The sequence below is a fragment of the Equus quagga genome, chromosome 12 (assembly GCF_021613505.1).
Source record: "Equus quagga isolate Etosha38 chromosome 12, UCLA_HA_Equagga_1.0, whole genome shotgun sequence".
Lineage (NCBI taxonomy): Eukaryota > Metazoa > Chordata > Mammalia > Perissodactyla > Equidae > Equus > Equus quagga.
The window spans coordinates 103,658,008-103,679,075 of NC_060278.1; the positions used below are offsets into that span (position 1 = coordinate 103,658,008).

Genomic DNA, 21,068 nt, shown 5'->3' on the forward strand with positions numbered 1-21,068 from the left:
CGCGTGGTCCTGGGGGGATGGGATGCGGGTCGGCCAAGGTGGGCTAGAGGGGAGGGGAGGGGTGTGTGCGCGTTCAAGGGTGTCTGCCTGCGGGTGGCCTCAGCCGGGCGCGGGGACCCGCGCGGCTCCTCCTCCTCGCCCTCCCGTCCTCCTCCTCCTCCTCCTCTGCTCTTGGGCCCCGGGAAGAGGCAGGGCTGGATCCCTGAGCAGCCGCCGCTCCTCCTCCTGGCAGGCTGGCTGATGAGTCAGCTGACGCCGGCGCTCCAGCCTCGCCTCGCCGCGCCGCGCTCTCTGCGCTCCCCCAAAGTGGCTGCAAGCCGGCCGCCCACTTTCAGGGTTTGGGGGACAGAGAAAGTGATGTGCGCCTTCTAAAGCCACGCTGAGCCGCAGCCGAAGCAGCTTCATCGCTCCAACTTTCTCCCCCCTTCCCGACCTCACGTCTTCTCTTGACCCTGCCCTCAACCCTCCCCAAAGCCACTTAGGGTGCGTGCGCTTGGGTGAGGGGGGTCACCGGCTGTCCGGGATGGCTTCCAATTTTAATGACATAGTGAAGCAAGGGTACGTGAGGATCCGGAGCAGACGCCTAGGGGTAAGTATCGATCCTTTTTTTTTTCCTGTTCGCCCGTTCAATTGTCTTTATCCTTAGCCAGCATCCCTGAAGGGTGGAAGGAGATTCCCCGGCAGCGCGCTGGGGAATTGCGCTGTGGCTTTCTCAGCCGAAATCCACGTCTGCTGGGGCTGCCCCTGGAAGGCCAGGTCTAGGTATGTAATGGATCTATCTTTATCTCTCGGATGACTTGGCTTTCTGATGGTGGCCGCGTGTTCGGCTTCAGTAGCCACTGGAGCCCGTCTACTGGAAATAAATATTTCTCCGTAGCCATGGGAGTTAGAGCTGAGAAACCCGGGCGGGGGTGCTGAGCCTGCCGGATGGCCCCGGTGCCCCTCTTCCCACTCCCCGCCAACTTAACTTTTCTAGGGGATGGATCGGCTGTCTGAGAAAGAGGGCAGACGCCCTCGGTGTGAACAAGGTCAGTGACCCTCTGACTCCAGGAAGAGGTTTCCGCCAAGCAAAAGGTCTCTTCGCACTCCGGATGCTGGACAGTGACCCACCTCGTCCCAGGTGTTGGCGAAGGCCGCGTGGGCTGGCCTCTGGCCAGGCCGGCTTGGGGTAGATACCAGAGTCCTTAGCCTGGCTGGTGGAGTTCTGTTGCAATACACACTGGAAACCCGCTGGGAGATTATTTAGGGTGGAACATAATACCTGGCACACAGCGAATGCTCCCTAAATATATACTGAAAGAATGAATGAATCTGAGGGTACTTGTAGGGGACGGATGGTCGCCCAGGCGTCGCCCCTCTCTTAAAACTCCCTCTCTTCTGCCCTTTTCCCCTTGGCTCTTCATTGATGGGACGTCAGGAGAACTCATTCTGCTTCTCCTTGGGCTTGAGTGATGGTAAAGGAATTCTTGAGGGAGGAGGAAGATACTGGAATGATTTTTTTTTTTTTTTAAATTTCAAACTATCTCATTTCTCTTTGCCTTGTGTCAAGTGTTGTTGCTGTTTTTGTGTATTGTGTGTGTTTCGGCAAGAGTGTTGGGGGAGGAAAGCTTACTTTAGTAATATCTGAAACAATAATAATTACAGTAATGATGTGGAATGGCCCCACTGGGGGTAGTGTTACAGTAATAAGTTGAATGTCTTTCTCTACAAATATATGTGATTGACACCTTTCTTTTATTTGGTCTTTAGATTTTTTTACGTGTCAGATAATTTTACTGAAAATTGAAAGAAAATTTCACAGCTAGGGAGGAAAACCTGGTGATAGAAAGATCTGTAGTTATTAAAAACTCTTGCCTGATTTGTTTTGGTCTTTTGCTTTCTTTCTTTTTTTCCCTCCTGGTTACCATGTTTTAGCAATTATGTCCCATGTTATTGTGAATCTATAAATATATAATTGGGGAGAAATATAACAGAACTAACCAATCCCTATCAGCCCTGCCTAAGTTTTCTTGATTTTTCCCTTCTGCTTTGTAAATATTCTCACCAGCAGGAGCAGTTACTATTGGGGTACTTAACTGAGTGATTCTCATGCAAAGGACCAGAAATAATAGGAACTTTGTATTTTGATAATCTCAAGAGCCAGCCAAGTGTGGCGATTTTAAAGGGAGCATTAAAAGCACCATTCTAATTTTAGATTTACTCCATCATGTCATTTGAGGAAATTGATAGGAGACATCCATTCTGTTTTAGGGAACATTCCAATAGGAAGAAGGCATGTATTATTAATGCACAAAATGTGAATTATTCATAAGGATCGGAGTTTATGCCAAATTGTGACACATGGTGATTTATTTGAAAGACTAGTTGCTGTAACTTTCTAGTTTATGGTAATTGAGATTATTTTTCTGTATTATTACCACTGATACATAGTCCTGTGTGCCAACGTTTATGGACAGATATTTGAAGCCGAAGGAAAAGAAAGATAGTTTAGTTTGCATTCATTTTATGTTTTACAGTATTTTGAAGGCCGGTGAGCAGTAGACTTTCTCAGGACTTATTCATTTTGTGTGTGTTAGCACTCAGATAGATTTTAGGATATTGAATGATGGTTATTGCTCATGAAAAGAAAAGGTCAAAAATATAATCAAAGAGGGGTCTGGCCCTGTTGCTGAGTGGCTAAAGTTCTCCATGCTCTGCTTTGGTGGTCCCGATTTGTGGGTTTGGATCCCGGGTGTGGACCTACTCCACTCATTGGCCGTGCTGTGGAGGCATCCCACATACAAAGTGGAGGAAGATTGGCACCAATGTTAGCTCAGGGCGAATCTTCCTCACAAAAAAAAAGAAAAAGAAAAATATAATCAAAGAAATCTGGTCTTATTTGTTAACATTGGTTTTATCACCAGTTAATTTTTAAAAAGTGTTATTATGATATAATTTATTTATATAAACTGAGGAGGCTGATTACATAGTTGTGAGAAACAGTGTGAACCAAAGTTTTAATGGAGGCTGCAAGTAACGGTGAAGGATGCTACCAGGAAATGACAGAGGGACCCTGTGTCCAAAGTAAGAAGTGTTAGTGGTATTAATCTAGGCTGCATATAGCCTGGAACAGGATGCAAAGTGTGTCAGTCTCCAGGAGTGCTAGGACATTACATCTGCTACAGAGTGGGCACTTAGTAAGTGCACACTGAAAAACGCATTGAACTACAGCGTGAATGTGTGACTTTGCAATTCATAAGCCTCTTTAGGAATGAATATGACATAATAGTTTTATTAATGGAATCCAGACAAATGTCTATGGATTAGAACCATGTTTGGGAGGGTTTATAATTAAACAAGAAAACAGCATTTCATGGAAAGCAGCTGTTGTGCCTAGGAACGCTCCCTGAGTTTTGGAAAGAGAGAAGAAAACAAATTCTACTTCTGTTACTCATTAGCTCCATGACCCTTGATCATTCTTGGACTCAGTTTTCTAATCTGTACAATGAACACTATTTAATGATGTTGGGAGCATTAAATATGATAACACCTGTGAAAATGCAATGAACGCATACAGTATTGATTCTGACTGTATTATTTCTTTAGTGTGATCAAATGAATTAAGATTGGTAGAAGGATAAAGGGATTATTGATTTCCTTATCTTTATATCTAGAAGTGTCCAAAGACGGAAATGTTTATGCAGCTGTAGGTGTTTTCATTGGTTGAAGCTTTTACGAGTATTTAAGTGATTTTTCAATGGGGCAGGAAACAGTCTAAGACCATCCTGGTTCAAATGGGTGGTGGATGAGTGGTCACATTTAGTTGAGATCCTAAGCAGTTTAAGTCATTAAACAATCAAATAGGTATTGACTTATTTTTTTTGAACATCAAGAAGCTTCATGAAATTCAACTCATTTAACTCAAAAATCTCAGTATCTTCACATGTTCCTTCTCCAGCTTAATCTCCATTGGTACATGGAGGTCTCAAGCTGTGCTCTGGGTACAATATTTGTTCAGGAATGTCGATGTTACCATTTGAGGCGCTGTGCGGGGGCTAGGGTGGGGGGGTGGAAAGGGGAACAGCTGTCTACAATTAACTGGCTAATCCACAAAAGGCTCTAAAAACTTATTCTTAGATGAATGGTGAATCGGGCGATTTGCACATCGTTAACCTGACTGTGTGGCTTAGATGGCATCATGTAACTATCCTCACTTGGTTTCTTCCTTTGCAATGGTGAGAATGTCCCAATCAATAATTGCTATGGCTTGGCCATGATGCAAGCCTCAGAGTTTAAACTCAGACCTTTTCTCTTTATCTACACGAAATCCCTTGATTATTCGCCTTTGAGTAACGTCTCTGTGCTCTTGTCTACCGAGGGCCTCTTCAGTCTAGCCCACATCTCCACCTGGATGTCTAACAGTCTCAAACTTAATGCATCCAAACCCTTGGTTGTTTCATCCAAACCTGCTGCTCCTGGAGTCTGCATCTCAGCCGCTGGAGGTCCCAGCATTTTAGTTACCCTGATAAAAACCAATCAAACAAGCAACACACCAGGGAACCTCAGTCTCATTTCTCTCTCCTTGTCTTTTTCTCACTCCCACCACCAGTCCACTGGGAAATCTTGTGGGCTCTATCTTTGAAATATATCTAGGAAATGACTCTCTCTCACACTCTCCACCACCACTACCCTGGTCCAAGCCCCATCATCTCCTCCCTGCAATGCTGTAATAAGCTCCTAATTTGTCTTCCTGGCTGCTTCAACCACCAAGGCCTTTCAATGCAATTCAGAGTAAAAAGCCTTACAATGAGTTGACTGGGCTAACCTTTTCTCTCGCTGTTCTGTCTGCTTGGAATGCTGTTCCCTCATGTATCTGTTCCTGGCTGGCTCTCTCATATCCTTCAGGCTTTCCTCAAATGCTACCTTCTCACTGAGGTGTTCCAATACTCCATTTTACTTCTTCCTCCCCCCCCTCCCCATCCCTTCCCTTGTTTCTCTCTAGACTTAACACTCCTCACAGTTGATCTGTATCTTTTACTTGTCTGTTGCCCGTATCCCCACAAGGGCTGGGACTTCTCTATCTTTTCATTATAGTTGAACCCCAGTGCTCAGAACAGTACTCAGCACTAAGCAGGCACTTGATGAAGATTTATTAAATGAACGAATGAATGAATGAATCCATCACTGTATACTGGTTTAAGAGCATGGGCTCCGAGATGAGACTGTGTGAAAATCCCAATTCAGCGACCGGTTATGTGACTTTCGGTGATTTATTTAACATTTATAAGCCTCACTCTTCTGTAAAAACAGACTCACAATACCTACCTACTAGACGGTCCTCGTAAAGGGTTGAACACAATGCTTGGCTCAGTGGAAACCCAATTAATGTTTATTACTGTTCTCACTTCTGGCACTAGTGCTGTTAGAGGACCATGGCGACTAGATGGTTAGTATTCTTACTGTTTCTACTGAAATAGCTCTCATCCTCAGAGAACTGCTGTTTAGCTGGAAAGTGAACTTAATATCACCGAAATAATTAATGTACAGGCACAGATGTTGCTCAGCACTGATGCTAGGTATCTAGGGGTATTTGCCTTTCTAGGAGTTTTCATGATCCTTAGACAAATGACAAAGATATCAAGGACAGAAAGATCCTCTCTTTGTAACTTTGGTTTGAATGAGCTCATCAGAGAAGGAGGTATTTCTGTTAATTTGAGGGTCTTTTTCTTTGGTGACAGAGAATGGATTTGAAAAATTGGTTCGTTCCTGGCCAGATTTTGGGCAGAAACCTTTCCTCACTTTTTTGTTTCTCTGTTTCACCTGACCCAGTATACCAAAGAGGCTTCTGTGTTTCATCTGTGGGTTTAGGATTTATAGATGACCAAGATCTGTGCATTTTTTATGGTACCATGACAAATTTATGTTCATAATGTCAAAATCATAGAAATAGAATAAATTTGTCATAAACCATCAGAACATAAGTATATGTACACATGCATGCACCCCACCCACGCAGACATTCAGGAAGTCCTGAATGAAGTGCCGTTTTTCTTCTCCAAGAGAAAGAAGCTTTGGGGATAACTTTGCCTGCGGTGAAATTTACTGTCGGATAGACTGAATGCGCATGCCGAAGTCAAGACTCCGGAGTATTTTGGCCCCGTCTGAACTATCTTTACCGGTTTCCATCTCAGAAGTGCTTTCTAGCTGGTATTTTCATCGTCTTCATCTGGTGGTCTGTGCGAAGGATATGATTAATAAATGCGTAAAGTCAGCCTTTAATCATCGTTCCCCAAACTGATTTAAGCATAGAATGGCCTATTTAGTGCTTTGTGTGTAGACATTAAACCAAATTACTGATGTGATGATTTTTCCCACATCTGCCAATGTATTTTTTTTTATCATATTCATTAGATGACCAGAAATACTTATTTTTCAAACAGCCCTGTCAATTTTGTGGGGAATGCTTCTCTTTGGTATTTTAAGAATTTAGTTTTCGTTTGGGATTTATTTGCTTTTTATTTATTTTATTACTCATCCAATATTTATTGAGATGAGAGCCTACTAGTGTTAAGCTCCAGGTAAGCCACCTTAAATAAGACAAGTATAGTCAGCATCCTCAAGAAATTGACAGTCTATTTTGGACTTGTATTAGGATTAATACAGATTAATATATTGTACATATTACTATACAGCACTATATGTTACTCTATTTATAGTATTTTTAACATTCTGTGTATTACTATAGTTGAGGGTGAATTAGTCTGAGTAACAGGTCAAATATTGAAGTGAAAAGGGATCTGCAGGTCTCTCCCTGGTCCGTTTTTGTGAAACGAGGAAGGGCAAATTTGATTTTCTTCTTACTCTAGGAATTTGACTCCAGTCCGGTGGAAATAAAACCTTTGGAGATTGTAAACCAGGAAGAGATTAATATGCTTCCCTCCTACAACTCTCTGTTTCTGTGAAATTCAAAATAAAATTGTGAGTTTAGAAATGCTACAGATGTATGTGAATGTTGAAATTAAAATAGCTTCTTTCTTGAATGCAGATGGCTAAATTTTGGGGAAGTATTTGGAAGCTGATTTTTGCCGAACAGTTGCGGGGTTGTCTTTATTTTGTAGTGTCCTAAGCCTCTGTGTGTGCCCTAGATCCCAGAGAACATCAGTGTTAGCCGTGTGGATTATGTTCTCCAGTGGAATCATTAACTGGGCTCCAGGGATAGGATGCTGGTGATTTTTCTCAGGTGATGCTTCATAGCTTTCATCAGATTCTGGCAGAGATCTGGACCTCCCTGCCCCAGGCTCTCTCACCCTCACCCTCTGCAACTTCGAAAAGATTCAGAACCGTGGTCTCATTTTTTAAATTAATTTTTTTTATTTTTTGGTAATTGTAGATGCGCATGTAGTTGTAAGAATAATGCCAAGAGCTATCCCGTGGCCTTTACCCAGTTTCTTCCAATGGTAGCATCTTTCAGATCTATCGTCCAGTATCACAACCAGGATATTGACATCGGTACAGTCGAGATACAGAACATTCCCTCACCGCAAGGGTCCTTTGTGTTGACCTTTTATAGCTGCCCCTCCTGCTAAAGCCCTGACAACCACTCATCTGTTTTCCATTTCTATAATTTTATCATTTCAAGAATGTTATATAAATGGAACCATATAGTATGTAACCTTTTGGGATTGGTTTTTTTTGATTCAGCATAATTCTCTGGAAATTCATCCAGATTGTCATAGATTTCAATGGTTCATTCCTTTTTATTGCTGAGCAGTATTCCATAGTATGGACGTACCGTAGTTTGTTTAGCCATTCACTTATTGAAGGGCATCTGAGTTGTTTCCAGTTTGGGGCTGTTGTGATAAAGCTGATATACACGTTTGTGTTCATGTTTTTGCATGGACGTAAGTGTTCATACCTCTACCTGAATGCCCAGGAGTGCAATTGCTGGGTTGTATGCTAGTTGCGTGTTTAGTGTTTTAAGAAACTGCCAAACTTTTTCACAGTGGTTGTGCCACTTTACATTCACATCAGCAATGTATGAGTGATCCAGTTTCTCCGCATCCTTGCCAGCCTTTGATGTCGTCACTAGTTTTGGTGTTGTCACTAGTTTTTATGTTAGTCATTCTGATGTGTGTGTATTGACATCTCATTCTGGTTGTTTTTTTTTAAGGTTGGCACCTGAGCTAACATCTGTTGCCAATCTTTTTGTTTGCTTGTTTTTCTTTTTTTGTTTCTTCGTCACCCCATAGTCCCACCAGTACATAGTTGTATAGTCTAATTGTAGGTCCTTCTGGCTCTGCTCTGTGGGACACCGCCTCAGTATGGCCCGATGAGCACTGCTAGGTCTGTGCCCAGGATCTGAACTGGCAAAACCCTGGGCCACGGAAGCGGAGAGCGTGAACTTAACCACTCGGCCATGGGGCTGGCCCCTCACTGTGGTTTTAATTTCATTTCCCTAATAGGGAGAGATGTTGAACATCTTTTCTTGTGCTTATTTGCCATCCTTACGTACATTTGGGTAAAATGCTTGTTTCTGTCTTTTGACCATTTTCTAAATGGATTGTTTGCTTTTTAACTGTTGAGTTTTGAGAGTTCTTTATGTATTCTAGATATTAATCCTCTTCAGACGTGGTTTGCAAATATTTTCTCTCAGCATGTAGTTTATCTTTTTCATCCTCTTAACAAGGTCTTTCACAGAGCAGAAGTTTTTAATTTTGATGAAGTCCAATTCAACAAGTTTTTCCTTTTTGTATGGTTTTGATACTAACGCTTTGCTTGGCCCAAGATCCCAAATAGTTTTTCCTTTGTTTTTTCTAAATGTTTTATAGTTTCACCTTTTGCATTTAAGTTCGTGATCCATTTTGAGTTAATTTTTGTATAAGGTGTGCATTTTAGGGCTTGGTTCATTTTTTGCCTATAGATATCTAATTGCTTCAGCACCGTTTGTTGAAAAGACTGTCTTTTCTCCGTTAAGCATATTCATGTGTATCTATTCCTGGGTCCTCTATTCTGTTCTATTGTTTATATACCTGTATCTGTGCAGCCATGGGTTTATATATGTCTCTAGGCGTAGGTGTACAGTACGTCATGAAATAGGGTAGACTGATTCCTCCCACTTTATTCTTCTTTTTCAAAATTGTTTTAGCAATTCTAGTTCCTTTGCTTTTCGATATGAATTTTAGAATAATCCTGTCTATAACTACTGCACATCTTGCTGGGACACTTTTTCTTGCTTTCTTTCCTTCTTTCCTTGCTTCCCCTGAGCTAATATCCGTGCCCATCTTCTTCTATGTTTTATGTGGGATGCCCACCACAGCATGGCTTGACAAGCTGTGCTTAGGTCCATGCCCAGGATTCAAACCTGCGCCTGGGGCCGCGAAAGTGGAGCATGCAAACTTAGCCACTATGCCGCTGGGCCTGCCCCTCTTTCTCTTTTTAATGATTGAATTGATGCATTATTTTTTCTATGGTGGAAATAGCATAAATTTGAGACTCATATCTCAACTTGGCCGCTTAGTGACTCAATGGCCTTGGGAAAATTGCTTACTCTTTCTGACATGTAGCTTCCTCATATAAAAAACGAAGATAATGCACTTCTCATAAAAGATAAGTATGTCAAACCCTTAATCTTTTGCCTGACTCATAGTAGGAACTTAATGAATGGTTATGATGTTGATTTTTATTTTTTATTGTTAAGAGATTGAGACAATATTTGTTGTTCGTTGTCTGTAAGAACCGTAAACTAATAGAGATGCATTCACTCCTATCTCAGCAGACGTGTCATGGCTTAGCAATGAAAAACAGGGAGCGTTTCACTTTCCTCTAGCTGTTAACTTCAGCGATAAAGTTTTATAACATTGGGCTTGTTTAGGGGCCACTAATGAAACACTATCTTAGAAAATGTACAGTTGGCTATATTAGCCATGACGGCAGACTTTTGGTTAAAAGACTGACCATAATATTTTTGCCTATTAACGCTAGTAGTGTTGCCCAAATGTGAGAGTTGTATATCTCAAGAGACCATTTTAGGGCAGTAAACAACGTTGAATCATAAATTGAGAAAAAATGCTGCTTCTTGTTCAACTTAACTCAAGAACTGTTGGCTAAGTCAGCCTTTTAATAGAGAGAGACCTGAACGTGGTACAGTCTTCATGTGACGATATTGTATTTTATTGTGTTTGTTAACTACATGTTGTATTAAATTTTACAGTTACCTTCAGGTGATACTGGTTTTCCATTTAAGATAAGAAATGTAGCTTTCTCTTTAAATAAGTTTATTTAATTTAAAAAGTGAAGTGATTTAATAGATAATTAACTGATAGTGCAAGTATTACCGACAAGTGGCAAAAACTATAGAGGTAAGAGGTGGAACTCAGATACAGCGCACATCCATGTGGCGGCCTATGCATGACTGAAGTTTGGGAACTCAGGACCATTGTACTTATCTTTTTAAGTAGGTTTTGTAAAAATTTCTTTACTTATAGCTGCCATATGGCTTAATTTTATACAAATATCTTAAAAATTGGGTCCTAAGAAAAAATATCCCATCTACTCAATACCATCCTCTTAAGAAACTTGCATCTGATATCTCTGTAAATATATATTTCACTTCTTAACCAAAAAACCCCACAAACTTAACTCGAATTTACCCAAGCCTTTATCTTGTCTTCCCTCCATTTGTATATACAATAAATACTTCAGTAGTTAATGGAAAGAGAAATTAGCCTGTTTTATGAATGGACTACCTCAAATGAAATTAAAACACTAGTTTGGTTTCAAAGCTTTTACTTAATACAAGTTTCACTGTTTAGGAAAGCAATCAAAGTCTTAAAATGTGTTTTATTATGTTAACACTACACATTTTTTTAAATTTAAAAAATCTTTAAGAAATCATACCTCTTTGAATACTCTAACAAAATTGACTCTTCGTTTGAAAAATTTCTTCAGGTTTCCGTATTTCCATCTACCTATATGCAGATAGTTTGGCTAATTTGCAAAAGAACCATTTTTTGAGCCTGGGTTGGATTCCACCAATCGTGGCCCAAAATCTAGATGTTATGAAAGGCGTCTAGTTTTCAACATCGTTGATTCAGATATAAAATGTGGTGTGAAGTGAGATTTGAAAGGAACCTTTCTGGGGCAGGGGCAGTTTCCCTGGAGAGGTCTTAGTCTATATGAATCTGTCTTCTCCACTAATGGCTGGGCGTCTCTCTGATTTTCTCCTGGCTGACTCTCTTGGCATCTAGATTTTGGCTTTGTATTTCCGCCTCAGAGCGACCTGCGCTGAACACTGCATCTGAAGTCTTCTCCTCAGATCCCTCTAGAACATGGCCCTAATTTAAGAGTATGCATAGGATTTTTTAAAGGTTAATTTTTTTATTTTCGTGCCGATATTTTCTTCTTAATTTTTTTTATAGGTTATGTTTTCTCCCACTAGGATATAAATTCTATGAGACCAAAGACTTTGGCTCTCTTGTTCACTGCTGTATCCTCAGCTCTTAGCCCATAGTTAATGCTTAATATTTGCTGATTGAATGAATGAAGAATTTTACTTCAGGTCAGAATAATAGGATGAGATATTCAGATGTAAGAAGACAAATAGAAAATTGTGTATCTATCCCACCTTATTTTGTTGTGTATTCTATTCTTGAGTGGTAGAATATTGTAGAATTTCTCATAATTACTGTTGGATGTAATCTGCAAATTCAGTATCAGAGAGCACAGCAATTAATGCTGGAGGATTGAATTGACCTCCTTAAAATTAAATTTTATTTTATTTTATTTGGAATAGGTAATATGATGTAAACGTACAAAATTTATCCATTGAACAGTAAGATTTCCTTTCATACTTGTTCCCCAGGAATCATCTAATTCCCTTCCCCGGAAGCAACCACTGTGAATAGTTTCTTCTAGAATAGTCTATGTATAAATAGCTTTGTGTCTCTGTGTGCACGTGTGTGTAATATATAATTAACACACTCTTCTGCACTATGGTTTCTTATTTAGCAATATATCATGCTCTTCAATAATTGGATAGGATTTCAGTATATGGATATATCTTATATATTTATTTGCTTATTTTTTCATTCTTCCTTCTTTCCTTCCTTTCTTTTATTTATCATTAAATATGGGCAAAAGTAGGTGTTTTTATGTCCATTTTACAGATCACAAGACTGAGCTCCTGAGATGTTAAGTTTTTGTTCAGGTCACACAGCTGGTGCATAGCAGAGCCTGAATCTGAATCCGAGCTGCATCTCTCTTGTGGACCGTTTGAGTAATTCCTTTTTTTTTTCTGTTGCAAACAGTGCCACAGGTCACTCCTCATCCCACCCAGCAGTGAGCACATTGGTGAATGAATTCCCAGAAGTGGGACTCATTGTCCAAGCGTATTCATGTGGAAAATTTTGTCAACAGTGCCTACTAGGATGTTCCTAGCACTCTGAGAGCGCCCGTTTCCTCTCATCTTATTGTAGTGTGCTTTGAGAGCTTGTTCAAGGTTTTCCTAATCTAATGTGAAAAATGGGCCCATTTGTATATAGATTTTCTCAAGCCTGAGACCGAATTCTTGGCAATTTTATGGTTAGAATCGTTTCAGTTTGGTAGTCTTTTTTCTTCTGCGTGATATTTAATCAACTTAAAAAGCAATTGCTAAGTAAGGGCTTAGAAACACATAAAGGGTTATTTGCTTTCTTAAAAAAGCACCTTCCTGGGAAATGCTACATTAGAAGTCTTTGACCTAGAAGATGTGATAAATCATATGTTAACTGTGACTACATTTGTTACTTTTATTCTAAAAATAAAATTGAAAATTTAATCAACATATTTTAGGCAAAAAGATATGTTTGTTGAATCAATGAATACATGTGGACTAATGTAGCCCAACCAATATTTTTATTAGATTGGTCAGTCTTGTAAGATGCTTCAGGTGGGTCTAGCTGGGAGGAGAGGGATGATATAAATCTTTTTTTTGGTGAGGAAGATTGGCCCTGAGCTTACATCTGTTGCCAATCTCCCTTATTTTGCTTGAGGAAGATTGTCACGGAGCTAATGTCTGTGCCAATCTTCCTCTATTGTGTATGTGAGACACCACCACAGCATGGCTTGGTGAGCAGTGTGTAGGTCTGTGCCCAGGATTCGAACCTGTGAACCCCGGTCCGCCAAAGCGGAGCACACGAACTTAACCACTACACTACCAGGCCAGCCCTGTGATATGAATCTTCATATTGACAGCTAGATACAACTTCTGAATTTGTTCCTAGATGTTAAGAACCACAAGGCCTTGCTTAATTCAGTGTCTTGAGCCTCTCTTTTCTTGTCTAAGTTCCAGCCACTCCAGCTCCTTTCCCTTCTTCACACCACAAGCTCTTTTTTCATTCACATCCTTTGCACGCGATGCCTCCATTTATCTGTAATGCTCTTCCAAGGCTGGCTTTTCAGTTATCAGCTCAAAAGTCACCTCCCCAGAGAGCTGTTGACCATCCATTTGCAGGTGGCCTCCCTCGAGTATTCTCCATCTCATCCCCTTTTTGTTTCATTCGGAATCATTCCTGACAACTGTGGTGATTTTTAAAATGATTCATTTCTTTAATGCTCATTTTTTCTACTTGACTCTGAGCGTCACTTGGGTAAGCTCTTTTTCTGTTTTGTTAATGGCTGAATTCTCAGCAGCTAGAATAGTTTCTTGGCACATAGTAGGTACTCAAAAAACATTTAAGTAAATGAATGAAACCCTGAGAAAACATTTTTCATATTAACTTATGAAATAGACAGTAACCCTAGCGTATAATGTGAACACATATTCATAAATCCCAAGACATGGAATTCTACTGTGTATTTTTGTTTATAGTCCTTTTGCAATATCCCAACTATAGACTTTGGCCAAACATGTGGAGGAGAGAAACCTGCGTGGAATTAGAAGGGCCTGATTTTTGCCCCGTCCTGCTGCTGGCCATCTGCTGTGACCAGAGCTTGTCACTGAGCTTCTCACACCTCAGCTTCCATTGTAGCAAGATGGAGACAGAAATGTCTGACCTCCCTCTCTCACCACGTGTCCACCTCTGAGCCAGAGGTGCCATTGTGGGTGTGAAGAGCATGCCCAAGCACACAGAACAGTCTATTCAGTCCCAAGTTGGTCTCCCCAGCGCCCCACCATTGGCCTCCTGAGTGGAAAATAGCAGAGAAAACTTCCACACTGTGCTGCTAGGACTTGTGTCAGACCAAAAAACAAGAACAGATAACTTTTAAAAGTTATTATTTACTTGGGGTTTCAAAAGCTGGAGTTGAATTTCTGGAAAAAAAAAAAAAAAAAAAAAAGACCCACTCTACCTATAACAAAAGATGGATTTTATATATATCTTTTTTTTTGCTGAGGAAGATTTGCCCTGAGCTAGCATCTGTTGCTAATCTTCCTCTTTTTATATGTGAGCTGCCACCACAGCATGGCCACTGACAGAAAAGTGGTGTAGGTCCGTGCCTACACACTGAACGTGGGCCGCCAAAGCAGAGCACGCCAAATTTACTACACGGTAAAGAAATAAAACAATGCAAGAAAGGATAGAATGAAGAGGAAATTTCCGTCCCACCCCAAACTTTTTTCACTTCTCAGGCATAGCCATTCTAGGCAGACTCTTGTATATTTGTGTGGAGATGTTTATGCATAGGCCTGCAGAAAAATGCATGTGTTTGTCTGTGTATGTATAATTTGTTTTGCACACATGGGTTCATATTATTTAATATTGTTATATACCCTGTACCATTTTTTTAACTTATGTTGGAATCGTTTTCAAAAAATTTTATGCATGCTCAGAGTTCATTTATTTGGTTGTTCCACAATTTCTTTAATGAGTTCATGTTAAAAATGGACATTTGAAGGCAATTTCTAATTTTTGCTGTTTAAACAATGAAGCAGTGAACGTCCTTGTGCATACCCTTCACGCACACATGATATTATATTTCTAAGATAAATCCTAAAAAGGAAATTGTTCTTGCAAAGTTGTGTCCATTTACAATTTTGATAAATAGAGCCAATTTTCCTTCAAAGACGCCGTACCAGGTGTCCTGCCACCGAGACCGCTCGGGAGCATTTGTTTCTGCCTGTCCTAACCCGGACTCAGGAAATTATTAGTATCAACCATGTTTCACTCTGGGAGGAAGAGGCTCCAAATAAACCAAATTTATACCCATATTACTTTATCTTTTCTTGCTTGAAAGGCCTAATTGCAGTGCTTTTTCCTGAGTCCCTGTTTACACCGTCATGCAGGGGGAATTCTGGATATGCTTGTTGTAGCCAGAGGGAAGGAAAATGCTTTTGTCTATGGATTCGATTCCACTTTAGTCCTGAACAGGGCATTTGGCCACCAAGTAGCCCACTCACTCAGAGGAGACAATTTGATTCTTTTTCATAACTGTCAATTTCGTTGGGTGATTGTGAATTTCTGGGCCACATTTGTAAAATAAATGGAATTACAGAAGATATGCTGGCTGGCAGATGTTTTGAGATTGATTAAAGATTTAGAAAGAAGTACATTTCCCCAGCCTGCTGGTCTACCTTTTAATGAGATTGACAGTTTTACACATGAGACTGGAAAAGTTCTTTATCATCCAGAAATATATTTCTAAAGTTAAATCTATTTAAGAGAGATGGATATAGGGTAAAGTGTGCATGAAGGAGATTGGACATTTGACTGGTGTTTAACGTTGAAGCTTATTTTTCAGAGATAGATGAACATTTTGAAGATGAAAAAATCCTTTGGTTAGGCTAATGGCCTTAATATTAACCCAAAGAATGGGTCAGCTTTCTGCAAGTGAAGGTCATACTTTCCAGGGAATTTGTAATCGTGATTTCAGATGGACAGTAGGCATATGGAGTTAGAAATTAGCAGCTAACAAGGAGAATACAAGGGTTATTAAAAAGTATTTCTGACTATTCTCTGACCAAGAGAGCGTGCAAGTGACAATCATATTAAATTTAAGGGAAAACGCATAAAAAGAACCACATCGGTTCAAGTTTTGAAACCAGAGAAAGGAGAAAAGGACCAGAATAAACAGACATTCAGAGTGCAAAGAGATCTGATATTCACTCGTCTGATCCTTGTATTTTACTGGTGGCGAAAGTGAGGCCAAGAGAGATTTCATGGCTTTTCCAAGGCCCCTCAGAAATCATATTTTTAAGCTGCGAAGTCTAGAGCCTTTTGGCTAAGAACAAAAACCTTGATAAGAGGCATCAGACACATCTTTCTATGCCACTGACTCACTGCGATTTTGGACAGGTTATTTAACCTCTCTTCATTTGTTTCCTCAGTTAAATGGTGTCAATGATTACAGTTTCTGTCTCATAAGGATATTGTGAAAATTAAATAAAACAATTTATGTAGTGCATTTCATAGCCTAGTGGTTACTTTAAAAAGCAGATTCTGAAATTGGAGACCCTGGCTGATGATTCCCTTGGATTCTTAACCCAAGCACACCCGCAGGAACAGAGTGGGCCCTTAATGAATCGATGGATGGGCACCACAACATTCTCCGAATGTGGAGAAATTGCCTCTGTACTGCTGAGGCTAACATGGTTGCCAATTTAAAAAGTCTTGCATTTGAAGAACTTATCGGTTTTCACTCTTGAATATCCATCTGCAAACTCTTGTACTGAAGGTGTAAAACTGTGTAATTAAGGTGTTGATAAAGGGCATCTTTTAAAGGGAGGAGAGGATGGTTGAACGTTGGTGTGCAATCTGTTGTAAGGTGAAAAATCGCCCATTAATAACTTTGAAACCTTTGAGTTTTGCTCTTTACTCCATTGCTATAGCTTTGGAAAATTATCTTGATATATTGTGCAGTGTGAAAAAAAGCAAGTGACAGAAAAAAGGAATTTTGGCACAAATGTGTGCGCGTGTATTTCTGCATGGGAATAGAAAAATGAAGCTGGGAACGGTTTCTGGTAGTAACTACTGGAAAGTCACTGTGCTTTCCTCTAAGAAGTGAGACTGATGGAGCTAAGGTGAGGTGGGTGGTCACTTGCTTTTTCACTTTTATGCTTTCACATTTTTCTATTTGTCTATTTATTTATTTATTTTTACAGTGCACATTCATACCTTTTGCAGTACAATAAAAACAAATATCATGACCCTAATTGACCAGACACAAAGAACAGTGCTTGGGAGATGAGACTTTTTAGTGAGCTCCTTTTATTTAATATAGATTGAAAACCCATTCTCTGTATAAGGGTGTATATTTATATATTGTGTTGTCCTGAAAGGCATCATCCAACAAGGTCACTAACACTTTCTCTTATGTTCCTATTGGGACTTTGGAGAACAACAGATCACGTTCATTTATGTGTAAATTCCTCCATTGTTGCTTTCACTGTATCTTTTCCTTTGCAGGAGAGGTAGCTAGGCAGTGTTACTTTCTGCACCTTGGCATAATTATTATGGCTTTGTCAAAAACATTATAAGATATCCTCACAATTAGGATGAAATATATTTTCCTTTCCTGATCATTATTAATATTGTTTAAATTGAGAACACTGATAGCTCAGGGTTTCAGCAACATCTCTCTCACTGTCATAAATCAGAGGACTAAATGGTCTTTTTTTTTTTTAAAGATTTTATTTTTTCCTTTTTCTCCCCAAAGCCCCCGGGACATAGTTGTATATTCTTCGTTGTGGGTTCTTCTAGTTGTGGTATGTGGGACGCTGCCTCAGCGTGGTTTGATGAGCAGTGCCATGTCTGCACCCAGGATTCAAACCAACGAAACACTGGGCCGCCTGCAGCGGAGCGCGCGAACTTAACCACTCGGCCACGGGGCCAACCCCAGACTAAATGGTCTTTTTAAACATCATATTAAGTTTATCAAGGGACCAAGAGCAGCTCCAGTTTGTTAAGAGAGAAGGATGGGATTTAGATTCACATGCTCAAATATTTACATACGGCAGTCTCGGGAGTGAGAGACGGTGGTCAGACTGAGCACAGGGGAGAAGAAAGTTGGGTCACAGTTTTAGAACAAATCAAGCTGATTTGGATTCCAGTTTACCTTGATAATTTGTTCACTTATAATTTTCTCTGTCACATTGCAAGTGTTGGCGTTCGCTCTTATGTAGCATGCTCGTTCTGCTACTTATACCAACACTGATGAGACAGAGCCAGAAGTTTCATCAGGATGTTGTCTGGACCAGACAGTGTGTTGGACCAGGCATCACCCACAGAGACCACGTAGGGATGTTCTGCTACTGCTGCAGTTACTGTACCACTGTGGAGCCAATATTAGTGGGATGATTACTGAGGGGGGGGGTAACAACTTACATCATCTCTTGGGCCTGTTTAAAAGGACCTCTATGTACATTAGTAAAATTAAGATACAGAGAGATTTACCAAGGTCACACAAACAAGACACTCACATCTGTGTCTATAGTTAACCACATTACTTGACTAAGTGGCAGTATGGTAGAATGGTTAAATATGGTTTTGAATTCAGTCTCAATCTCTTACCATGTACTGTCATTGTCCTTATTTTATAGATGAAGGAGTTGGAGCTTAGAGGGGATGCATAATTTACTCAAGATTGCCCAGCTAGTAACAGGGGGAGCTAGGGGTTCAGATGCTTGCCTTTCTCTGTTTAATCTCTATGTACTCATGCAGGTCCCTACATCCAATCCCTGTAATTTTAATATTAGTAACAGGACTAGCTGAATACCTTGAATTCCTACTGTAAGATTGCCTCTTTTACGTATTTTCCTGAACTACTTTGTTTACTTGATTCTCTGAAAAGAAGAAGCAGCTTCAAAGAGTTGCTAATGAGGAAAATAACTGAAAAATGGATTTGAAGGAAACCAAAGGGAATGTCATACATCTGACTTGAAAAACAATGGAAGCAGAGTGCAGCCGGGGTGTCTGAGCATTCTTCGTGAGTTTATTTATTCTTGTAAGAAAATAGACCAATAGACTAAAGCAAGCTTCCATAAATAGAATCTTCAGAAGAATTTTGATAACCAAGGTCATCTCATTCAATATAGTAAACTAAATTTGAACACTGGACACAAAGAAAATAGGAAAGACCATATTAATGTCAATAAATGTTTTCCCTCTTTTTATTGTTATTGTTTTGCTGCGTTTTCCAATATTTTCCTGTAATAAAATTATATAAACAAACCTTTTGCCCCAATAAAACATTTTCATTTTAATATTATCTCTTTACACTTCTTTCTCTACACATGTAAAATTTCACATACTTGCAAGTTTCACGTATTTACAATGTCATATCCTGTGTATGTTTTAAGGTGCATTGCACTGTAAATATTTCCCCAAATGGTTACATAATCTTTAAAACCATAATTTTTTTTTTTTCTGGGAAAGATTTGCTCTGAGCTAACATCTGTTGCTAATCTTTCTCTCTCTGTCTCTCTTTTTTTCCTCCCCAAAGCTCCAGGACATAGCTGTATATTTTAATTGTGAGTTCTTCTAGTTTTTCTATGTGAGCTGCCGCCACAGTGTGGCTACTGACAGATGAGTGGTGTGGTTCCGTGCCTGGGAACCAAACCCCAGGTTGCCTAAGCAGAATGTGCTGAACTTTAACCGCTAGGCCATCAGGGCTGCCTCTAAAACCATAATTTTGAAGTCTCTGATATGCCATTGAGTAGGCCCATTGATAGTTAAAACAGTTAAATTGTTCCTAATTGCAAATAACACTCAGGCTTACAACTTTGACCGTGTTTTGAATTATTCCCTTACAGTGGATGTGATTATGATGCTAGCGAGTTTGAATATTTTATGACCCTTGATACACATCGCAAAATTAACTTCCCTAAGGGCCAGAACAATTTACACCATTGTCAGCAATGTCTGAGGGGACGAAGACCAATTTTTAAAATGAGAAATCTGGCAGTGTGCCCCCGGTGAAGCTGACGTTCTATTTGTTTTGCAGTCATCCATTCACTGGTTACAGGGCTTGGCTCAGGATCTCAAACTCGGTAATAAAACAAAGTCATACCTACAGTGTATGTTTTGGCCCTTAGCATGAAGATTTATACAGTGTTTTGTGACTTCCATAATTTAGACCTTCTGTAAATTCTTTAACTCATTTAGAAATTTCATTCTAACCAGAGAAAAATTAAATATGCTCTTTGCAATGGTGAGCCATGCCGTCTTCAGCACATTAATAACTGCTGCCAAATGATTTCAGTGAACACTTTGGTTTCATTTGTTCCAAAGCTGGAAAGAGGACACATGGTATCTGTTTCTGGATTTTGAGCAAATTTTAGCTCTTCAGTTAATACTCTGAATGTAATTTACTTGTTACACTTGCTAGCAGTGGAGGGCATTGAATTTGGTTTTGTGGCTTATGCCCTTTATAAATTATACTCCATCAATAAAGCTATCTACATCTATTGTGAAGCTGGGAAAGCTAACAAAGTGAGAACGTGCTCTTTTTAGTAAGTTCTGTCCTGAGTGAATGTGCACCTCTGGCTATTAGTGGTATATGTATGGTGCTGTCAGAAACCACATGAGAAACTGAGACCTATTTAATAATCATTATACTAGCGACCTAGTCATTCTTGTAGTTTAAAATATTTAATCCACTTAGATTTGTTTGTGTGTCTATGCATTCCACACATTTATTCACTTATTCAGCACCTTTTTATTGAATACTGACTATATGCAAGGCTCAGTTCTTGGTACTAAGAGAGAACTCGTGAATCAAAATAAACAGGAAAATATATTAAGGATAAATGCAGTCATTTGATCAGTAATTTTAATATTACTATAACAGTTTTATACTATTTGATTTAAGAGTTTTATGGGTATTCACATGGCTCAAAATTCAAGAATTAAAAGTTACAAGGGGTACATAGCAAAAATTCTCTCATCCCTCTTCCCATAGCTACCCAATACTATCCAAACAGGAATCCATGATATAATTATCTTATGTATTTTTTTCAGCTATATTTCAGGCATATATCAACATATACATATATACATATACATATATGTTTACATATATGTTATGTGTGTGCACCCCATTTTTCCCTACATATATTCTGTGTCACTTCATAAACTTTGAAAATCTCTCCTCTTCGTTATTTAAAGATCAGCCTCATT

General features: G+C 39.6%; 1 protein-coding gene across 1 annotated transcript in view; it reads left to right on the plus strand.

Annotated features, from left to right (window-relative positions):
- Positions 1-262: 262 nt before the first annotated feature.
- DOK5 (docking protein 5) overlaps positions 263-21,068 on the plus strand; it is a 151,780-nt gene continuing 130,974 nt past the window's right edge. The window contains exon 1 of the mRNA XM_046679457.1: positions 263-589. Within this exon, the coding sequence (XP_046535413.1) occupies positions 524-589 (66 nt within the window). The 5' untranslated portion in view covers positions 263-523. The remainder of the gene's footprint in view (positions 590-21,068) is intronic.